Source organism: Pantherophis guttatus, chromosome 2 (assembly GCF_059756535.1).
Source record: "Pantherophis guttatus breed Tessera chromosome 2, ASM5975653v1, whole genome shotgun sequence".
In the NCBI taxonomy this organism is placed as follows: Eukaryota; Metazoa; Chordata; class Lepidosauria; order Squamata; family Colubridae; genus Pantherophis; species Pantherophis guttatus.
Genome location: NC_142064.1, coordinates 121138520 through 121161920, shown reverse-complemented (window position 1 = coordinate 121161920; position 23401 = coordinate 121138520). Strand labels below are relative to the sequence as shown.

The window sequence follows — 23401 nt, the reverse complement described above, 5'->3', positions numbered from 1 at the left end:
TTCTGTTCCAACAAGCGTTAACACAAGATGACCCTGAAATATTATAGTCACTACAGCACAATGCAAACCCAAAATTTAGTAATTTAGAAAAAGACATTTCCTAATTAGTCTATTGTGCCCAATATAGCAATAGTAATAGCAATAGTGCTTATATGTACCGCTTCACAGTGCTTTACAGCAGTGGTCCCCAACCCCCGGTCCGCGGACCGGTGCCGGGCCGTGGAGTACCTGGCACCGGGCCGCCGGCCGCTGCAGCGCAAGGGCTCCTGGGCCGTGCGCAAAGGCTCCGCAAAGGCTCCTGGGCCGGCACCGGGCCGCCGGCCGCTGCAGCGCAAAGGATCCTGGGAAGAGAGCGGTCCGCGGCGATGAAAAGGTTGGTGACCGCTGCTTTACAGCCCTCTCTAAGTGGTTGACAGAGTCAGCATCTTGCCCCCAACAATCTGGGTCCTCATTTAACTGACCTTGGAAGGCTGAGTCAACCGTGAGCCAGTGAAATTCAAACTCCTGGAGTGAGCAGTAAGTTAGCCCTGCAATATTGCATTCTAACCACTGCGCCACCACAGCTCAATGCTTTTCTTCCACAAGAAAAAAAAATGAAAGTTCTTGAAGATGAAATTTTACAGTTAAAATCACCCCCTAGTATTCCAGTCTGATTACATTTTAAACAACTCAGAGGAAACAAAATATTCTACAGTATAGAATAATTTAGAGAGAAAATTTTCATCATGGTGTTCTTATTTTCTTTGAAGTCTCACGCAACCCATACAACATGGAGATTGTTTATTAAAATGTCGCATTTTAGTTTACAAATAAGAGAATTTAGAGCTGTACAGAGGGCACTCAAGGGAATGAAGCTTGGATACAGTGATAAACTTTGTTTAGAAAATAGCTGCCCTAAAGTAACAGATCTGTCTACTTATACACAAACCTTTAAGCTAGTTTTTTTTTCTAGACACAATGAATCCCAAAGCAGTTGAAAAAATAACTGGGTGATGATATCAAAGTATATTTTATTCTGCTTCCAAACTCTTAAGGACCTACTCCATCAGTTCCTTAGGAACAAAGCTCAGGTACGGAGGTCTGACAGCTTCCTCTTTGCTCTATCTCGAAGTATTTATGATTCTTGAGTGAAAGCTGTCGGGTACTATTTCCCAGTTTAAGCCATTCACTGACTATTCTACATGGGGACAACAACAACAAAAAGCTTCAAGGCAAGCAGCTGAATCACTTTATATGGACAGAAGCCAGTTGTGATCCCCTCTAATGCTACCTTATATTTGATCAGAGAATAAGAATGAATGAATGTTCCCTGCATAGCCTCTACAGTACTTCAGTTTTATGAATGCTAGATGTGGGGCTCTCCTTGCAGGCTTAAGTGATCACAGCTGCAGGTTATCAAGGGAAACAAAGCTATATGGTCTATAGCAGGGCTCAGTTCAATACTGACTAGTATTAGCTGTGTCACTTGATCCTAATGACATTTATTTAGAAATAAAACCTCCTGATCTAAAAAATACCCATCATGAAGATAAAACTGCAGTCTTAATTTTAAGGTCATAGTTTAAGAGCTATGAATCTTTAAAGAAAGGGAAGAGAATGACCATCATCAATGGTAGTGTTTGTCCATCAATTCAATATAACAAGTGAAAACAGGAGGAGTACAAAATCAACCTCTGAATGGCTGGAAGTACCGCCCAGTATGACCCCTTGTGCAAGACATCAATGTTTCTTGACCTTTGTAGCATCCATTAATCTCTGGCAAGCACTGAGGTGCTTCCAGGCATCCCAGATGAGAATAGAGGGAATAATAATCCACAGACCATTCAAGAAGACAAAGTAAAACCAGAAATAGATAGGGTGCCACATCTCACTATGGCGAAAGCCATCACGGTATGCAGTGTAGAAGTACAGAATGTCTCCATATAGTTGACCTATGGTTAGAGACAGACAACATGGCTGATTAGGAAGAAAAGATCAGAAATGGACAAGCCAAATAAGAAATGCAGCCAGGTGCATGGAACATTAATCAAGAATAAAAATATTAAATCAACTGCTTTTGAAAGATTGTACTAACATTTACATACCCTGATATACCTCCCTCCCTGCCTTGCATACCTACCTAGTGACACTACTAACTGTAGTATATATCGATGAGACTGGCGTGAAAGAAATGCGACTACAGTCCAAAGACTGAGGGGACCCCAAAAACAGGCAGTGATGGTTTCCACGCAAACTATTAAATTATCTGATCTGCAGGTACAAAATAAAATGAATGTTACCTTGAGGTCCCAAAACATCCCAATACTTTCAAACTGGAGCGGGAGAAAGAAGGATGATAGATAGATTGATTGATTGATAGATAGATAGATAGATAGATAGATAGATAGATAGATAGATAGATAGATAGATAACCATGTTTCCCTGAAAATAAGACCCCGTCCGAAATAAGTGCTTGGCCTTATTTTTGGGGAGGTCTTATTATTTTGGGCTGCATGGAGCAAGATGGGGCTCCTCTAGTCATCTTACCTGATTTCCAGGTCTGTCTCCCTAACCCTAACCAGAGGAAATGGCGGAGACCGGCTGTGCATGCATTTAAATATTTTCGGGAATAGATAGATAGATAGATAGATAGATAGATAGATAGATAGATAGATAGCCAATTTAGGAAAATACTTCATTTTATTATTTTAAACCATGAATAAAAGCCCACAAACTGTACTCTTGCTGAGCTAAACCAATTAAATGACATCCTGGTTTCTCTGATGCATGAAAATACACAAAGATAATAAACCCACTTAGGCAAAATTGCAGAATTTGATACAAGTGAGGAAGGTAAACTGCTGCAAGCTCTTTCTATTCATGCCCATTTTATTTTTCCAGGCCGAGTTACTATGGCTGAGGGGAAAAGAGAAAAAAATGAATGAAAAATAAAATGGTGAGAATGATAAAATGGCTCACCAACAACCAGATCTCCCACTGAGATGGGGGAACCCCACTGATAATACTCATCTCAAATGTTCATAAACGCGAGACTGGAAAATAAATTTCATTCCCCGATATGCTCTTTTAAGGCATGAATCAAATTCAATGTTTTTAAGGATCCTTAAAGAGAAATGCAGGAATTCTTTTACTTTTGTTGTACTTGGCCTATTAAAGAATTGCCTTGGCAACAGGAAATATATTAGAGAACTCATGCAAAAATGTTGAACATCTTGGCTGTATTTATGTGTGCATTATGTCAAGTCATCCTTTCCTTATCCCTGCACCCAAACCAGGTTCTTTGTTCAAATTGCTTAGTGCTGAATCTTTGCAGAAATATACAGACCTTTGCCTGTCATTTCAAAGTTAATACTTACGTGATATATCTGCTGTCACCTTTGGCATATTCCTTCCCTGGAAGAGATAAAATAAGGAGAAATGAATAGAAAAAGAAATAAATAGGAATGGTGGTAGGTTTATGAATTTCCCTGTATTTCTTAAATATTTCTTAAATATTAATTATAACAGGATTGTGCAGCACTATAGATACAAAGGCAAATAGATGCTTGGAACACCCAGAGGCGCAAAAATGACACCTGTCTCCAACTCCTTAAACCAAGTTTCCAATTACTTCCTATTCTAGAAGAAAGAACTTTCTAAATACATGAGGACTTTACTAGCATAAAACCATGCTTTTTGGTAATGCAAATACTTGATCTTAGGAAATACAACTATTAGGTAATGCAAATATTTGATCTTAGGCAACATATATTTTTACCTCTTGCAGTTTTGATGATACTGGCAAGAATCAAAAATTCTGTTAAATTCAAATATAGTTGTTGGATTTGAAGGAGGCGGCTTTAGCGTGGTGTTGTACATGTACCCCTTTCATTATGGCTTATTTGCAAATCATGGCAACACACATTATTGTGACTAATATAAAACATAAATTTTCGAGTCTCATTTCTGCTAGCCTTATTGTTACAATGTCAAAGCATAGTATTATAGCTGTATGCTTTTTACCTAGACTTTTATAGGGGTTAAGTGTTTTGATCCTGGGAACAGACTGGTTAAGATGCTGGCCTAAAAACCAGAAGACAGTGACTTTAGGCCTGTTAATCTTTCAGGCTGGACCACTTCACAGATGGTTCTTTTGTGGAAAAGAGAAGGATGGAGTATTTGATATGTTCATTGCCTTGTTGACACATATAGATGGAATTTTTTAAAAAAACTAATGATAATAATTGGAAATACAGCAAAGACCATCTATACAAGTGTCACTATCACACATTTGTGGTCTGAAGTCTGACTCAAGTACACAATAGAAGGATTGACCGCCTTGTGTCATTTGGCCCATTTGTGCCTCCTGCAGATCCTTCTGCTTTCCCCCATGTTAACCTTGTTGCATCAATTTTTTTTTTCCAAAATCAAGAGACAGAAACCAGATAGACACACATCTTACAGAGCTGTGAGAGAAAGGATTGATCCCCTGGAATTTCCATGTAGTGGAGACTAAACCAGCCTTCAATGACACCGTGAATAAAAACACAGATGGCAAACCAGCAAATGATCAAGGTGCGCCAAGTTCCAAAAGGGCCCCAGGTCTTGCTCCGCCAGCCTGCTACAAACCAATTCAATACCAAGAGAATTCCTGAAGTAGCAAATAGGAATGTCAAGATCTGCCATAAGGGTCGGTCATTTGGGACGTAACTTTGGAGTTCCAAATTCCGAGGCCAGTATGGGTGATGGACAATGGGTTTTGTTTCCAGAACCATAGTGGTTGAGAAAATGGGATCTGAGCCAATGAAAAAGGCAAGGGCTTCTTCTGGAAGAAAATGATCCACCTGCATTAAATACAGAGAAATAGTTAAAATACAACATATTGTGAGATTCTTTCGGCTTGACAGCCAACAAAATAGAAACAGAGTTTATCCCAAAATCTGAACATACACACAAATACACATGCATGCATACATATCTATATATCTATATCTATAGTGTCCCAAAAGTCATAGCGCTTTCTTAAGCTTTTAAAAGTATCTTTATACATTAGAAACTTGCCTGCTACTGGTTTTAAATCCATTTGCATTACACAGTACAGCTGCTCCTTTCACAGAAATCACTCCAATAGATGAGTTGATTTCAAAGGAGCAAAGATCCCTAGAAGGAGCATGATCCTTCAGGAAGCAAAAAAGGGACTCCAAGCAGAATCTTTTCTGAAGTGTAGAGTCCTACAAATGCCACAGTTCAGCTCAGAGGGAGAATTACCTACTTTCCACCTTCCAAACAACTTCAAAGCAATACCTCCCAATATTCAGGGCCATCCATTCACCCAAAGTGGATATTTTATGAGAGTCTTTGTAACTTTTTTTTTTTTTTAGCATTGAGAGCAACCTGCTTGTTAACAGACTTTCACAGGCAATTCACAGCAACATTATTCAGTCGCTGTTAGAAACCCAATAGTTTTTACTAAATAACTATATTTGTCACTTATCCTTTATCAGCTGATAATCATTTTTTTTCCAGAGTTATCTTTCAGTTCCAATTTGAGACAAGGAAAGAAAAGCCTTTTTCATGACTTTTTCTTTTAGGAAGAAAAAAGGTTACTAATTTGGCACACCCGATTTGGCAATCTTCTTATCCTGGCTTCTCCTGCAAGTTTAACATTTTTCCTCGACTAGCAAAGCAAACAAATGCTGTAATCCGTAGTAGAAGATTCTTGCCTCTGCTTTCTCCGTCCTGAGAAACTCAAACTGAAACCACCATTCTAAATGCGGGAAAGCGCCCTGAATCTGGGACTCAAACGCAAATCAGCAGGACGGTCTTAGCAGGACCTTGGGAAAAAAAATCCCTAACAAAATACGCGCTGTAATGAAGCACTTTGCAAATACACTCTATAAAAGATTTGTGCCTCTAAACACAACATTTATCCCATATAATCTTTGATCATAGGAGAAACAGTAGAAAAATCTATAAATCAGCCAGGAAATCTTAGCTGTTTTTCGAATAGCCAAAATTTCATCTGAAAAACCTTACCCAACGTATCTCGCAAAACTTCTGCACCAAACGCTTCTCACCTGTTTCCTAAATCCTCCCAATAAATCCCGCAGCACCCTTGGTATGGAAACAGAGAAGCCAGCCAATCAACGTTTGCTACGACAAAGGCGGGCTCTTATAGGAGTTTTTTGCTTTATCCGCGTAGCTAATAGGAACGTAAGTTCTGACATCATGTAGTAGCCTGCCAAACCGATTGGTGGAAGGTGGCTGAGGCGATGTGGGTTCATGCATAGTCTTCACCGCCTTCTCGCCCACCTACCCAAGGAACTCGGAGTTCGAGTAGACATGGCTTATTGAAGAACTAATATACAGTAATGTATATTGCATATTTTCTAAGCGTTTCCGATCAGCCTGTATTGCCTGCCAACAATAAGTGATGCACAGGAAAAGTCACTCCCTCTACATTATTTTAGCACATGGGGATGGGTTGGGGGGAGAGATTGCAGGCTAAGTGGGTTACAGAGGCTGGGAACAAATTCACCTTTAAAGGTGACAAATACAACCTTATAAAAAATAATTGCTTCCTCAAACACGGGGGGGGGGGGGGGGAAACAGTTTTGGAAGATATGATTCACTCTTCTCCTAGAAAAAGGAAAAGAAACTCAAAAAAATATTAAAAGAGCAGGAAAATTCTCTTAAAAGAAAATAAGCAGAAACTCAGGCAGAGTTTCAGCCTCCACCTTTGTCAATTAAGAAGCTGAAGCCACCCTATTTTCCACAACAAAGGAAGGACAAAATTACAGGGCCTGCAACTTCCAAACAGAAAAAAGCAAACACCCAAAAAGGAAAAGAAATCAAGCCAAAGTAATTAGAACTTTAAACACACGAGAAAAGGAGATATTCACTAAAACACAGTAATAGCAAACTGATTAATTATAGGAAACGAACAATACAAAGGGCTAGGAAAAACAGAGATTGGACTATAAAACAATTACTTGTTTGCCAGATCCAGGACGGAAGAACCCAATTAAAAAAAACAGGATTTAAACACCATAAAACAATCACACACAGAGATCAAAGGATTCACATGCCAAATCAAAATAATTTCAATAGACTTTAAAGGGTCACAAAGAAAATCAAAAGACTTTTTAGGATATAAAAAAGGGTTTTTCTTACAGTTCAAACAGGCTAGCCTCGGAACGCTGTGCTTGTATTTGTTTCTTGCCTGCTTTCCTATAAACAATAAACTAATTCTGCTCTCAAGCAGCTGACCTCCAATCATTTCGGAAATAATCTCCCAGCCGGGAGTTTTGAATTCAAGAAGGGAAAGCTCTGCCTTCCAACAATCCTTAAAGGGAAAGGCTTCTTTTTCTTCCAACAATAGAAAATAGATGATCAGAGTGCCTACAATGAGATCTTCTTGCTGTAGCTTCTGCAATCAATATGTTAAAGGTACACCTTACTGGCTATATGAATTGAGTTACAGAACAGCCCTGATTTTTCTCCAAGACCTCTCATAGCTCAATTCTCTTATAAACTTAATCCCAAATAATAGTGCAAGGTGTTGTACTTCCTCACTCTCACCTCGTTCCCCCCCCCCCAATCACATCAAAGAACCCAGCCATCTCTTACACAATTGTAATCCTTAGAGCCTAAGGGTTCAGGACTCAGAGAAGCAATTTAAAAAAGAAGAGAGGAAAATCTGCACCACTCAGATCTTTTTCAAGCACTTCTTCATATATGGTATTTTCAAGCAGAAATTACTTCTCTTATACTGGTTTTGTCAGTCATTTAGCAGTGTTTTTCAAATTTGGCAATTTGAAGCTGTGGGGTACAGTATTGGAGCTTCCACATCTCTAGAAAGAGCAAGAATGACAGGCAGGAGTAGACTGTGAAAATTTGGATCTAGCCCAATAACTCAAAGACAAATTCTAATCTTTTGCTCTTTATCTTTATTGTAGACCTAGGTGGATCCTAGGCCTAGTGGTACTGGAGGTCACTGACCTTGTACCTCTCTCTTTCAGGTATACATCTGGATCAACTGGAGTACCTCGTGGTTGGAGCTATTATACCCAGGAGGAGGGGCTAGGAGGTAAGGAGTGGTTACAGGAGTTATGGGATATGTGGTCAGTTAACCCCTGCAGAACCAGGTGGCCAGGGAGGTGGTACTGTTAGACATTTACCATGACAAAACCCTCTCTAAATGTCTAACTGGGCACCTGGTATAAATGATTACATACATACAGAAAATATACATGCATATGTACGGATTACATATAAACACACATTTTTGACATGAGGTACGCATGCTGTTTATGTGGTAGGGGTTTAGTGAGTATGTCTGCTGTTTGGTCCTCTATGTCACAGTGTACAGCCTTAATGAAACCTATCTCTGAGAACTGCCTGACATGTTTGCACTTGATGTCAATGTGCCTAGATCGTTGACCTACAGCATCGGCTCTTGAGATTTCTATTGCCGCTTTGTTGTCTTCGTGGATGACTATTGGGTATGAGGGTTCTGCCCAAATACTACAGAGCAGGTCATCGAACCACACCAGGTTTTTTGCGGCCTTGGATAGGCAAACGAATTCTGCTTCCGTGGTTGATGTGGCTACCAGTTTTTGTTTTCCAGTGTACCAATGGATGGGGCAATTGTTGAGTAGCAGCACATAGCCGGAGGTGCTTTTCCTGCTTTTTATGTCTCCGGCTCAATCAGCGTCAGCGTAGCAGGTTAGTTTTGGTTTCTCGGATATTTCTGGCTCAAGGCAGAGTTGGGCATCCGCGCTGAATTTTAGGTATCTAAGCAGTCTTTTGATGGCGTTCCAGTGTGATATGGTGGGTTTGCTTACGTGTCTGGACAGCAGGTTAACGGCTAAGGCGATGTCGGGCCTGGTCCAGTTGGATATATACAGCAGTGACCCTATTGTTGACCTGTACAATTTATTGTCAGTGAAGGGTTCAGATTCTTCATACATACATTCTCTTTGGGAATGGCTTTAACCCTGATCTTTGAACACTTACAGATTGAACACTCCCGATAGTTTTCGCAGTTCTTTACTTTGAGACCTTCGGTACATTCTGTCATCCTTTTTACAATGGGGAAACTTATGTGCCCCAGCCTCCTGTGAAGGAGGTGGGCGCAGTTATCATGCAATGGTTTCCCGATAGATACAGATTTATTGGCATTTTGTTTGCAATTCTCTGCCTCTTGCTGTACCCCCTCTGTTTCCGGACACTCATCTATCTCGTGGTTCATGTTGGTGTTAATGCTCCCTTCCTCCCTTGCGTTGGGTGTGAAGTAAGGTAGCCACTCATGCATGGTTACCTTTCCTATCTCTTTCCCTTGCTTGATCAAGTAAGCCTTCCCATTCTTAAACTTTATTTCTATGTTTGTGTCCTGTGTCAGTTTGGTGATGGCTAATACGTTGTGAGGTATCTCTGGTACGTACAGTACCCCCTCTAAATTTCCTATCTGTATAATGTGTGTGTTTCCCTTCCCTACTACTTTGACTTTGTTTTGGTTTGCTACCTTTATTTCTGAGTCTATTTCTGTGAGTGAGTCTAGTAGTTTTGGGTTGCAAGTTGTGTGGTTTGTGGCTCCTGAGTCCAGAAGCCACGTGTCCCTTTCTATCTTATGTTTACTGGCTGGGTCATCGTGTCTGATCCCGTACATAGAACCCAGGTTACTGTCCCTAGAGTTGTCCCTGCGTTCGTGGTGCTTCCTGGGGTTGGGGGACCACCCTCGCCCCCTTTCCTTTGGGTACCTGCGTTCAGGTGACCGCCCCCCTCTGCTATCGTTGTGTCTCCTATCCCTGTGGTTTCTAGGGCAGTCTCTCCTTAAGTGGTTCCTCGATCCACAAGAGTAACATTCTGGGGTGTCTCTGGCCCTATCCTGAAAATCAACCTTTTTTGTTGGCCTGGGATCCCTCCTGGACAGCTGGCGGTCCCTCCTCAGATTGTCCTCTGCAATAAGCTTATTGGTTAGTGTGCCTAGCGATAGGTATTGCAAGCTGAGGCTATCCAGTTGGGTTATGAAGTTGTCCCAACTGCTATCGAGAGTTTACAATTATGCTTATCATGCTCTCTTCAGTGATAATTTCCCCCCTCTGCATGAGCTCTGCCCTTGTTGCATTCAGTTTCAGTATGTGCTCACTCATGGGGACCCCTGTCTTGTGTTTAGTGGAATGAAACTCCCTAGATATTCTAGTGGTTGTGGCTCTGCTCTGGCTGTAAAACAGGCTACATAATTTTTGTACAACATCATATACAGTCAGGTTATCTTCAATAGATGGATATATGGCAGATGGAATAGAAGTTAACATGATACAAAATGCCCTGTGTTGAATGCAGTCAATTTCCAGTGACCAGGGCTTTTGGGGAGGTCTGTTGGCTAGGAACAGTGCATTCTCTCTCATGAGAGCAATTCTTAATTGCTCACTCCATTCTATAATATTACCCCCATCTAATTGTAATTTTGGCAAATTGGCATAATTTGCCCCAGAATTGTTAGGAAAGTTACTTACTGGGGGGAGCTGTCCATGGTCCATTGTGTGATTGAACTCACAATAAGGCTTTGGGATGTCTGTGGCCAGTCTGTACTTGCTTGGATCTATGTAACTTGCTTCTCTTGTTGCAGGCAGGCACTGGGCATGCGCGAGGCTCATTCCGCACCGGAGTCTGCCGGGTGAGGTTCCTGCTGCTGGAGCTCCCAGGCCTAGGCCTAGGCCTGTCGGTGGGAGGCTGGACTCACCCCCGGTGAGTCGGTAGGTTCCTCTGGAGGGCGGACACCACTGTGGAATGGCTGGATCCCCGGCGAAGAAGGGAAAAAGGTGAGTAGGCGACGCGGTCGTGAGTCGAGGACTTCTACCGGTCGGCGGCGCGGCAGCAGCGGAGGTCGTAGGTTGAGGATTCCCTGCGCCCAGCGGCTCAGCAGCGGCGGTGGTGGCGGGTCCTTCCTCGTGGTCATCGGTCCCCAGACGTGTGGGCTGGTCTGGCTGAGGTCGTGGCGCGGGTGAGTAGCCGGTTCTTCCTTTTGCTCTTAGGTTTCGCGCAGTCGGCGTCACGGGTGGCGAGTTCGAATCCTGCGGTCGAGCCTTCCTGCAGATGGTTGGTTTTTGGTGCCGGTTGTCGGTATGCGCGGTCACTCTGGGTGGCTGTGACTCGGTCGCTTGGTCGCTGTTGGTTGTCCTGGCCTTCTTGTGGCTTCCAGGATTTTTTCTTCGTTTTTTGAGTGCTGCGGGAGGCTCAAAGGCGGAGCCGAGGGCAGCGGTGATGGTCTCGATTGCCTTCTGCACTTCGAGATCGCTAGGCGATTTTTTCTTGGTGGTTGTAGTTTCTTGGTGGTTGCTTTCAGATCTAGATTCTTCGTGGTCGCTTTCTGTGTCCCCCTCGTCTGTTTCGGGGTTCGGGCATTTTCGCGCCAAGGGATTCAAATCCTGGCTTCCCATTGGCTGGTGCTCATCCCAAGATGGCCGCTGGGAAGAGGGCGCGAAAATGGGTTTGGCCAGCTCGAGGTCATCAGGCTGGGACGGCCTACCCTTTTCTGCTTGCTTTTCTTCCTCGATTGTCTTTGGGGCCTCGATCGCTGCTTCTTGCTGCTCCAAGAGGCTTTGAAGGACCGCGATGAGGTTTTCTTTGTCGCTGCTTGCCTCCATCAGTTTCAGGATGGAAAGTTTAAATTTATTCATTTTCTGTGTTTTTTCTTCTTCCAGGGTGGTGGTCCTTTTGGATGGCCCCTCTTCGTCTGATTGTGAGTCCAGGCTGGAGTCCTGCTCGCTCCCAGCTTCTGTCTCCTCCATGGTGGTGCCCTTGGATGCAAGCATCTCAGCCATCTTCTTGGTGAGTGCTCTGGTCTGTACTCTGTTTGCTTCTTCAGGGTAGATGCTGGGTTCAGTCATCATTTGGAGTTATAGGCAACCATCCTCTGCTACCATATTGTGAAAATTTGGATCTAGCCCAATAACTCAAAGACAAATTCTAATCTTTTGCTCTTTATCTTTATTGTAGACCTAGGTGGATCCTAGGCCTAGTGGTATTGGAGGTCACTGACCTTGTACCTCTCTCTTTCAGGTATACATCTGGATCAACTGGAGTACCTCGTATGATACAGCAGATTTAATCAGGTGCCTAATTTTTTTATTGTTTACTTTGCATGTGTAGGAAGAAATATCCTTCTGGGTTCAGTACCAAGTGGGGGAAAAAACACTGGAAACATGGAGATTGCTTGGAAGGATGGTTTAATGGTGGACAGGATCACATGGTTTGAGTTCCTGAACAGAAAAGGGGCGAGACGAGTGAGTCCCCGGGTTTTATGCTCTCTCTGGCTTTGAACTTCCTGGGACCCAGAAAGAGTATCCTGATTGGTTGTCAGACTACCAGGGGGTCGGGGTCTTAGCTAGCCTTGCTGGCTGATATAATCTTCCCAGGTGCCAAGTGGTGAGTTTCTGTTGCTAAATGGCTCCCATTGGGTTGCAGATGATGGTCCATTGACAAAGATTGAATTTCTGCCTCTGGCCCATTAACAAAAGGGTGGGGCAGGAAGGTAGGAGCTGCTTTCTCTTTAAAACATGCTTCTCCATTTCTCATCCAGAGAAACATAATATTCTGCCTTTTTAATATTTCCTAAAATATTTCATTCTTCTAAGAAAGGGGTGGGTGCTAACTTTCTACACATGTATACTTTAAGAGTAGAGACTTAGGAGAAAAAATACAATAACATGATAGTGTGTGGCAAATCAAGTTTATAACAGTGTTTCATGGCAACAATAAAAAATTGGTTTGTCACTTTGTTCTGAGTTGTTTGCTCAACTTCCCAGTTGCCTTAGCACTCTCTGAGAACCCTAATTTTAAATAAACACCATCATCATTAATATGACTGCACTATATCCTACAACATCCTGAATCTCCAAAGACCTATGCAAGGGTCCTCTTTGTAGACTTCAGCTCAGCATTCAGTACCATCATTCCAGATATTCTTCTAACTAAACTAAATCATCTAGCTGTACCTGACCACACTTGTAAAGGGATCATAAGCTTCCTAACAGACAGGAAGCAGCAGGTGAAGATAGGCAAAATCACATCAGATACCTGTACAATTAGCACAGGAGCCCCCCAGGGCTGTGTGCTCTCTCCACTTCTCTCTATACACCAAAAGTACTGTATGTCAAAAAAGTACTGAAGTTTGCAGATGATACAACAATGATTGGTCCCATTCGAAACAGCAATGAATCTGCATACAGACTGGAGGTTGAACAATTTAGCTTTGTGGTGCAACCAGAACAATCTTGAATTAAATACACTCAAAACTGTAGAAATGGTGGTAGATTTTAGGAGAAACCCTCCTATACTACCACCTCTTACAATACTAGACAACACAGTATCAACAGAATCCTTCATGTTTCTAGGTTCTATCATATCTCAAGACTTAAAATGGACACCTAACATCAAAAACATCATCAAAAAAGCACAACAAAGAATGTTCTTTCTGCGCCAACTCCAAAAGCTCAAACTGCCCAAAGAGCTGCTGATTCAGTTCTACAGAGGAATTATTGAGTCTGTCATCTGCACCTCTAACTGTCTGGTTTGGCTCTGCAACCTAACAAGACAGACACAGACTTCAGAGGATAATTAGAACTGCAGAGAAAACAATTGCTACCAACCTGCCTTCCATTGAGGACCTGTATACTGCATGAGCCAAAAAGAGGGCTGTGAAAGTATCTACAGACCCCTCACATCCTGGACATAAATTGTTTCAACTCCTACCCTCAAAATGACGCTATAGAGCACTGCACACCAGAACAACAAGACACAAGGACAGTTTTTTCCTGAATGCCATCACTCTGCTAATCAACAATTTTCTTTGTCTACACTGAGAGCATATGCACCAAAGAAAAATTCCTTGTGTGTCCAATCACACTTGGCCAATAAAGAATTCTATTCTATTCTATTCTATCATTATGAAGTCAGAATAGAACGTGAGATGTTTTAGACATATTTATTTATTAAATTTATTTTCTTCTTTCCTGCCATCTGGCATAGCAACTAAAACATATAAACCCACACATTAAAAAATTACAAGACAATCAAAATAATGAAAAATTTAAAAATTTAAAATCAATAGTATTAAAACCTACAGACAATTTAACTAACGATCTGTGAAAACAATGGGTTTTGTGATTTTCTAAAATACTGGAAAAATTGGAGCACAATGCCCCTCCCTGGAGTTTATTTCCTGCCAGTTGTAACAACCGGTTTGCCCAGAACCAAATATGTGAGCATGTGAGCCTTCCGTGCGTGCGTTCGGCATCGAACAACCGGTGATTATATAGGGCGTGACAGCGTTAGGGTGGGTGGGCGGCGCCAGCCCTGGTCGAAACTACTGGTTAGTGTTGCAATTCATCCTGGTGGGCTCCTCATGAATGGTCCAGATTAGAGAAGACACAAACGCAGGTGTTTCTCAGGATGATGGAGCAAAGAACAAAAGGCTGCCATCTCTTTTATTAGTTATCAAAATACAGCGTCATCAGAAGGCGTTATTATGGCTACACATCTCATATTACATACAAGAAATAGAAAAACATCCATATATTCTCCATATAAGTTTCACATTCTACCAATTACAGTAAATCACGTGAATTCTAGGAAAGCGATACTTAAGGTGAAAAACAAAACTTAACTCTGCTAATGTTATCATATTTGCTGCCAGTTGCTGCCAGCCGAGGGGCCCATCTTCTTCCCGTTATCAGATTACTTCAACCCTCAGGAATGTTCTACAAGGAGATGTCTCTACTATGCAGGCACAGCTTATGTTATGAACAATGTTATGAACAAAGAGTATGAATAGGGCCCTTCAGAGAGTATCCAGTTGAACCCGCATTCCCACATTTCCTCTGTTTTTGTTTTTTGCAACAGGACTCAGCTGTGTTGTTATTATGATGTTTTTGTTAACACTTGGCAAATATGTTTGTCATCATAGCAAATGAAGCATGAATACATTGGATACATACAAAAATAAGCAAAGCAATAATAAAGGTATACAAATGATTATACATGTTATATATGATTGTAGTTAGTTTCTTAAGTCATAGGGAGATTCTCTCCATTATTCCCCTGGTCCCATTACCACATATGACTCTGACTCAGAATCTGTAAGTTCTTCCATAGAGCGGGGACCAAGTTGATTAAGAAGATGTTCTGTCAAAGCTAGTTCCTTCTCAACTTGAATCTCTTTTACAGCTCTAATAGATAATTGTCTAAGGATTGGTATCACACATGGGATGAATGTTAAACCAGCTATTGCGCATATGAACAAAAATATCATTTGCTTAATCCAACCGGATCCAGGCACCCAAGAAAACCACATGTCAGAACTTTGTAACCTCTGACTTATCTTGGAAGCCCTATCCTGTAATTCCTGAGCACCTTCTCTGACCACACCTGACTTGTTCATGTAGAAACAACAATCTTCACCTAAAAATATACATGTTCCTCCCTTTTCTGCTGTCAGGAGGTCTAAGGCACGTCGGTTTTGTAACACCACAGCAGCCAAGGAGTCTATTTGATTTTGGACCTCAATCAAAGTGCCAGCTATTTGATTCAAACTTCCCTGCAACTCCTCTGATATCTGTTTAAATTGGATTACAGAGTGCGTGATGCCGGCTACTCCTGTTCCAACAGCTGTTCCCATCCCTAGAAGCACTAATAATGGGATGAGAATGGGGACCCTCTTCTGAACATGTCCCAAAAGGGGAACAGGGATAGAGTGCTCAGCACTGACAACACCCACTTTAGGAAAAAGGTGGGCTAATGTACACACTCCTGTCCAGTTTGCTGGCAAACACAGATATGCATTTGTTCCACACAAGAAAAACACTCCTTTTTCTTCCACACATATTCCGATGTGCATGGAGAAGGCATGGAGTTTACAGTTGTTTTCATTAGTCCAGACTCCCAAAGTGCCTGCTACAAACATTCCCGCTAAAGGTTGTAATGGGATTTCTAGTGATAGGTCCTTCTGTTTATCTCTGAGAATTGGTCCTTCAAAAATATATCGAGAAGTAGTATTTCCCGGTGGAAAAAGGATACACATACCTGCCTTGGACTTTAAATTGAACCAAATGGGAAATCCTGGAGGGTGAAATGGTCTTCGACAGCTTTCAAAGGACAGATTCCATCCACCCCACCTTTCTTTTCTAAAGTGTAGTTCTGGTGGAGCTAAGAAAGTAACCTTTTGTTGAAATTTGCGGTAAGCAGAGGGAAAAACTCCCTTAGTTAATTTTATGTCCACCAAATTTATTTTTGGGCCTAAATATATTGCTGAGTGACATTGTTCGTCTGTCAGGGATCCTACAGGCCTACCAAGTTTCTGATGTCTCTTTACACACAAAGAAGGTGTTCCTATGAGGTCTACACCTGTAGCAATTGGGCCTGTGATAGGAAGACGACTTTTTCCCAATCGTTTGAATGCTTCATAAAAATCTCCTTGTATTGGTGAGACGGGTTTTTTATCTCTACTATCCCTTTCAAGGAGAATTGTTGCCTTTGTTTTTACCCAGAGTTGTGATTTTACAGGAATAGCATGATAAGATGCAGGGTCAGCAGATAGGCATAGCCAGCATTTCTCACCTAAGGTAGGGTTGTACTGATTAACAAGATCTTGACTTAATTCCAGAATCCGTGAGATATAATCTCCTTTATGTAATTGTTGCAGAGGCCCATTGTCCTTATTCATTGCCCCCTCAATTGGAAACATCAATATGGGAACCTTAGGTGGTGAAGTAGACTTAGGTAGAAAGTAAGGACCTCGTGCATAGACAATGCGTTCTTGGCGGGAGCATACTTGACATGAAGTGTATGTATGTGGGGATTTGATGTTCCTTACATGGTCACTTGAGAGTCCCAAAGCCAACAATGTCCAAAGCCATAAACAAATCATAATCAATTATGGTGTAAAGGTCACTACGTCAGGGAGAGGGTCAGTGGTGCGTGTGGGTTGGGATATATCAGTAGCAAGAAAAATCCTAGGTCTACCACAAAAACGCTCCTTATATGCGTAAAACAAAATTACTAGCAAAATTAAAAAAACAAGTGTCCACAAGACCCATTCCCAAACTTCTACTAACATTAGTATGTGTAAGAAAGTGTTATATTAAAGCTAATAAAATGTATATGTACAATGTGAAGGTAGTTTCCTCCTGATGAATCTTCCGCTGTGCACAGGGGACTAGCTTCCGGTGTAGTCCTGCAAAGCTGATGGTCACCACCATGCGTTAAGAGTCTGTTGCCGTCTCAGCACCAGGGGTTTCTCCTTCTTTTTGTTGTAAATGAAATGGTCTTACGTGTCTTCCGGGGATCCAAATGATGTGATTGTTATGCTGGACAGCAGCGTATCCACGGCCCCAGGTAATAAGGTCAACGGGCCCTCTCCATGCAGGATCAGGTAGTTGGCGGAAATAAACCTTCGGTTTTGGGGTAGCTGATGGAGAAGCAGAAAAATGACGGGTTGCAGCCGACGTGGGAGGCTGTCCAGTCAGGTTAAGAAAGTTCAAAGTATATAAACAAAGATTGAGCTTGTTTTGCATGGATGGGAGGCCGAGGCATTTTTCCTCTTTTAATTTATCCAGGGCGTTTTTGAGGGTCTGATTAGATCTTTCTGCAATTGCCTGGCCTTGAGAATTGTAGGGCAAGCCAAATTTGTGTTTGATGGACCATTTGTTACAAAAGTCTGCAAAGGCAGTACTGGTGTATGCAGATCCATTGTCAGTTTTGAGTTCAATTGGGCGTCCCATCGATGCAAAGGTCCGAATACAATGATTTATTACATGTTTGGTTGCTTCTCCCCTTTGTGGAGATGCCATGATAAATCCTGAATAAGTGTCCACGGAAACATGCAAATATTTCCATGGGGCAAAGGATGGATACTGAGTTACATCCATTTGCCAAATTTCACAAGCTTTGAGTCCTCTAGGGTTTACACCCATAGGGATAGAATGAGCTTGTTGACTACAGGTAGGACATTGTTGTATGATGGCAGTCGCTTCGGCTGCCGTGAGACGAAATTGCTTCACTAATGCTTTTTTATTTTGATGAAAATAAGCATGGCTGTCCCATGGTGTGAGAGCAGAAACAGTAAAAGAAGAATGGAGAAGAAGTGTGCCAGAGGTGGCAGAGGACGCCGCAGCGTCAGCAGCATCATTCCCTTCCTGGAGGGGCCCAGGGAAGGGCTGATGGCTCCTTATGTGAGCCACATAGAAAGGGTGTCTTCGTGAATGTATTAATTATTATAAAGTGAGGAACAACGAGAGCAACGGCGGGTCGAGAGAGGGGGAAAGATAGGAGGCATAGATAGTTTTAACAATTTGAGTGACATAGAGGCTATCTAGGATAAGGTTGAAAGGAGAGTTTGAAAATGTGTGGAAGGCAAGAATAGAGGCAGCTAGTTCAGCGCGTTGTGCTGATGTTTGAGGGAGAGTAATCTTTTTTTGCCATTTTCCATTATGTTGCCATAGACAAGCTCCATATGTCTTACTGCCATCCGCAAACACAGTGGCAGCATTCAGTATGGGGCCAGATGCCAACGGGGAGTTCCAAACAAAAGGAATGGTTTTTAAAAGTGACAATCTGGGATTTGGGGGCGGGTGGCATGACATTTCTCCTGGCCAATCAGCGAGTGCAAATTGCAATTGATCACATGTAGAAAGCAGGGCTTCCCAGGTAGCAAGTGAGCAAGGGACATAAAGTGTTGAAGGCTCCACTCCGGCTAGGGCCTTGGTTCTAGCTCGGCATTTTTGAATTAAAATAGCGTATTGAGTTGGTTTTGCTGTAATGGTCGCTCGTGGAGTGTGAGCGAGGTGAACCCATTCAGCAATGATCAATTTGGATGTATTTTGAATGATTGCTGCCGTAGGGAGCTGGAGTGTATTGAAAAGAAGAAGAGCCAGGGGAACATTTGGTACCACCCTATCCACCCAGCGTTCTCGCAATGTATCATTAACCAATTGTACCGTCAATTGTTGTTCCTGGTTGAGAGATATTAGATCGGCCGGATGTTTTCCTTGCGTTAGTGCATTAAACAGAGGAGTCAGCTGCGCAGTGGTGAGGGCCAAGAACGGGCGTGCCCAGTTGATGGTCCTCAGGTACTGCTGCAGCTGTACCAGGGTTGGGGTTAGGGGTAAAGAAAGAAGCGGAAGTACAGGAGCAGCGCAAGAAGAAAGTAATTTATGACCTAGGTAAAGGAAAGGGGGAACAGTCTGAACTTTGTCGGGAGCTATTTGAAGCCCCCCTTTTTTTACTATGGATTCAAGCAGAGGCAAGGTGGTCTGGACGGTACCTGGAGGCCCCGGTGCGGCCACCAGGATATCATCCATATAGTGATAGATGGAAAAATGAGGAAGAGAGGAGCGATAGGGTTGCAAAACAACATCCACATAATGTTGACACATAGTAGGGCTATTAAGCATGCCCTGCGGAAGTACTTTCCATTGATAGCGGGCTGTAGGCTGAGCGTTGTTGAATTCCGGGACTGTGAAAGCAAATATTTGCCTATCTTGGGGATGTAATGGTATTGAAAAGAAGCAATCTTTTAAATCCACGATCATTAAATCCCAATCTTTTGGTATCAAATTTGGGTTTGGGAGGCCGCATTGGAGCGCCCCCATAGGTCAAAATATTTTATTTATGGCCCTAAGATCGTTTAGGAAGCGCCATTTGCCCGATTTCTTTTTGATCACAAAGACCGGTGTATTATAGGGGCTAAAAGAGGGCTCAATATGGTCCTTTTGCAGCTGTTCGTGAACCAAAAGTTGCAGCGCAGCGAGTTTTTCCTGCGTGAGTGGCCATTGGTCCACCCACACGGGAGTAGCAGAAGTAAGAGCAAGGCGGAGGGGAGCAGGTTCTTGAGACATTAGTGAAGGATAAGTTTAGCTTGAAACTGAGACATAAGATCCCTGCCCCAAAGGTTAACATGCAAAGCAAGAATTACAGGTTTTATGTAAGCAATGATAGAAGAATCGGGGAACTTTACTGGCAGCCACTCCTTACTAATCAGTGCAGATTGGACACCACCCACTCCTCGTACTGCAGGTGAGGATTCAATGGGCCAGTCTGAAGGCCATTCCTCGGCACGAATGACTGTGACGTCGGCCCCGGTATCTAAAATACCAGAAAAGGATTTATGGCGGATTGTAAAATCAGTGGACGGACGGGCTTGTTGTAAATCTTTTTCAATGGCCAGAATAGAGGATTGTGCTTCTGACACTGCTGGTATGGGAATCATAGTGGCTGCTAATTGTCCCTCAGGAATGTGCAGCGGAACATTTACAGAAAAGACCAAAGCGGAAGAAGAAAGGTCAGTGGAATCCCGAAGAAAAGGTGAAGCAAGTACGCCCTGAGAAATCAGATCCCTGTGAGGAAAGATGATGACAGGGGTTTGGGGCGGGATGTGTACCCGCCCTACGGGGCGTAAAGGCAGAAAATAAGCAGTAGCGGGGGATGGGGCGTCGATGGACTCACTGGCCACGAGATCCATTGAAGCAGGAAAAGCGGGAGGAAATGGGCTACTTTCAGCCTTTTGAGTGGGGCTGGCTGAATGCCCCGATTCTAGTTTCCCTGTCGGAGCGGATTTGAATGGCACTGATTTGCCCAATGAAATCCCTTTTTGCAACGAGGGCATACTGTTTTTGGTTTTGCATTCTGATTGCCAATTTTACTCTGCCGACCCCCTGGGGCTCGGCATTGTGCCCTAACATGACCAGGTTTACCACAATTGAAACAATTACCGGTTTGTTGAAGTGCTGCTGCTAAAGCATCCATTTGATAGGTCTGTGTCCCTACCACCCTGCATGCCTTTAAGAAGTCAGCAATAGTAACACCTGGTCGGTTTGCTATAGGTTGCAAAATATGGTGGCAGTCGGAATTTGCATTTTCAAAAGCCAATTTCATTAACAATTCAGCTTGTGCCTCAGGGTTGTCAATCTGACGGCTAATAGCCTTTTGCAAATCATCAATAAAGTCACTGTAAGCCTGATTCGGTCCTTGAATCACCTTGGAGAATGATTTTTTGGGACCCTCCATGGTGTCATCAACCTTTTTTATGGCCATCATTGCAGCCTGCGATATAATCTCACTGGCTTCCCTGGCTGTTTGAGCGTATTGTTGAGGTCCCTGGCCAGGTCCCCCCAACAAATGCCCGTTTACGACACCTTGCGGTAAACCCCTTCGGATTGATTTTTCAATTTCCTTTTCATATTCAGAATACCACACCGTGTATTGCGAAGGAGTAAGAATCATACCAAATAACAATTTCCAGTCTTCTAAGACCATTTGGTAGGTATTTGCCGTGGTTGCGAACAGTCCTTGGGTGTATGGTGAAGTAACACCATAAAGACTAGCCGCTTGTTTCAGGTCTTTTACAACTTTGGCATTGGGGTATGAACAAGAATCTGAGGTTCGTTAGGATTGGCTGGGTCAGGACCTAAGGCGACGGGATAACAATGAGCGGCTTCCTCTATTTCCAATTCGCCTCTCAATTGTGCCTCTCGTAATGCAGAGGCAACCGTGCCTATGTTTCTTTGACTTGGAATTGGAGGGTCAGATTGTATGAGGTTTTCAGGCGCTGTGGCAGCCGTATAAACCTCTGTTGAATTTGCCGTTTTGGCTGGTGGGGTCAATTTTTCGCCAGATTCATAAGGCGGCGGAGGATTTGGTCCTCCTTTCATGGCTTGTTCGTGAATTTGCAGACATTCCATGACTATCCGCCATGAGGATAATATCTTCGCAGGAGCCCGTGGCGTCTCATGAAGATATTTCCCCAGTTTTTTCAATGTGGAAGTTTTGATGGATCCCTTCTCTGGATAAGTGGGACAATTTTGGTAAATATATTTAAGAAGGGAGGTTAGGTCTGATTTTGAGGGAAGGAGAAGACTCTTCCCATTATTTTATAAACCAATAATTGAGGACTTGGCCAATTCCCTAAGTTCGTGGAGGTGTTTAACCTGGGGCTTAGAGAATTCTGCCCCCATACTCACGATTTATGGGAGGGTGCTTCGTTCGCAGACGACCGGCCCTGGTTTGCAGAGGCTTCTTTCTTCCAGCCGAATGAGTATGAGGGTGCCAAGAGACGTGCTCGATCAGCGAATCACGTCGGGGTCACCATATGTTGCATTCATCCTGGTGGGCTTCTCATGAGTAGTCCAGATTAGAGAAAGCACAAGGACAGGTGTTTCTCGTGATGAGAGAGCAAAGAACAAAAGGCTGCCATCTCTTTTATTAGTTATCAAAATACAGCGTCATCAGAAGGCGTTATTATGGCTACACATCTCATATTACATACAAGAAATAGAAAAACATCCATATATTCTCCATATAAGTTTCACATTCTACCAATTACAGTAAATCACGTGAATTCTAGGAAAGTGATACTTAAGGTGAAAAACAAAACTTAACTCTGCTAATGTTATCATATTTGCTGCCAGTTGCTGCCAGCCGAGGGGCCCATCTTCTTCCCATTATCAGATTACTTCAACCCTCAGGAATGTTCTACAAGGAGATGTCTCTACTATGCAGGCACAGCTTATGTTATGAACAATGTTATTGATCTGTCCCCGTCCCCACACACACACCACACAGCCAGCCGAGGGTTAAGGAAACACTTTGGAACGCACTCAGTTCTTATCTTCCTCTTGGCAGCGATAGACACACCGTCTGCCAAGGGACTTTATTTTCACAAACAGACAGATAAGATACGAACGTTCAAGAAAGTCCAAACAGGAAATAATATTCCTCCCAGCAGTTCCGGATGAGGCTTCAGTGACTATTCAAGGTTTACTTTTGTTCGTCACAAAAGATTCTTGACCACAACCCTCTATTATATAGTCTCTGGGGTGTGGTCTCTGGGGTGTGGTCCAGTGACTCAGTTCTAATCCCTAGCACGCCTCCCCAGCTGCTGCAAACGTTTATCACGTCTTCGGAGGCGTGCGTCCAGGAATGAGGTGTCATTATCACTCTGATTTGAAGCAGCTGTTTCTTCTCCCTCGGCCGGCACTTGAAACAATGCCAGAGGGGAGGGGCCTGGAGAGGGAGGCCTGGCTGACTCCTCTTCCTCATGCTCGGAGCTTTCTTCCTCCGATGGGACAGGCTCAGAGGGCGGGGCCACAACACTATCCCCCACCGCAGGGCCCTTCCCCCGGGTCTGACGGTCGGGATGGGGTCGGGACGGGAACTGTTCGTGGAAAGCCCGCACCAGGTCAGGGGCCTGAACGGCAGACGCATCCACCCAGGTGAAATCCTCGGGCCCGTACCCCTTCCAGGCAATGAGGTATTGGAAGCGCCCCTTCAGCCAACGGGAGTCCCGGATACTGTCCACCTCGTACGTCGAGGCATCGTCCTCGTCGGCTGCGGCTGGGGGGGCAGGCGTCGGCGGGCGGCGGAG

At 43.3% G+C, this 23401-nt stretch overlaps 2 protein-coding genes across 4 annotated transcripts; both read right to left on the bottom strand.

The window, feature by feature from the left end:
• Positions 1–763: 763 nt before the first annotated feature.
• LOC148115291 (3-beta-hydroxysteroid-Delta(8),Delta(7)-isomerase-like) lies at positions 764–7532 on the bottom strand. Of its 3 annotated transcripts, XM_087886611.1 has the most exons (6): positions 7153–7288; positions 6057–6396; positions 4442–4823; positions 3357–3393; positions 2120–2250; positions 764–1931 (listed from the first exon to the last, which is right to left on the bottom strand). In XM_087886611.1, exons 3-6 carry the CDS (start codon positions 4752–4754, stop codon positions 1720–1722), a joined length of 693 nt encoding a protein of 230 aa, XP_087742737.1. In that variant the 5' UTR covers positions 4755–4823; positions 6057–6396; positions 7153–7288; the 3' UTR covers positions 764–1719. The 3 variants fall into 3 exon arrangements, with proteins under 3 accessions (XP_087742737.1, XP_087742738.1, XP_087742736.1); XM_087886612.1 differs by lacking the exon at positions 6057–6396 and having other exon boundaries at positions 7153–7532; XM_087886610.1 differs by lacking the exon at positions 7153–7288 and having other exon boundaries at positions 6016–6111.
• Positions 7533–20508: 12976 nt separating this feature from the next.
• Positions 20509–21417, bottom strand: LOC148115290 (endogenous retrovirus group K member 9 Gag polyprotein-like; the record flags this gene model as incomplete). Its single annotated transcript, XM_087886606.1, has 1 exon — positions 20509–21417. A coding segment is annotated over one exon (846 nt), but the record flags the coding sequence as incomplete, so codon positions are not given.
• Between the last annotated feature and the right edge of the window lie 1984 nt (positions 21418–23401).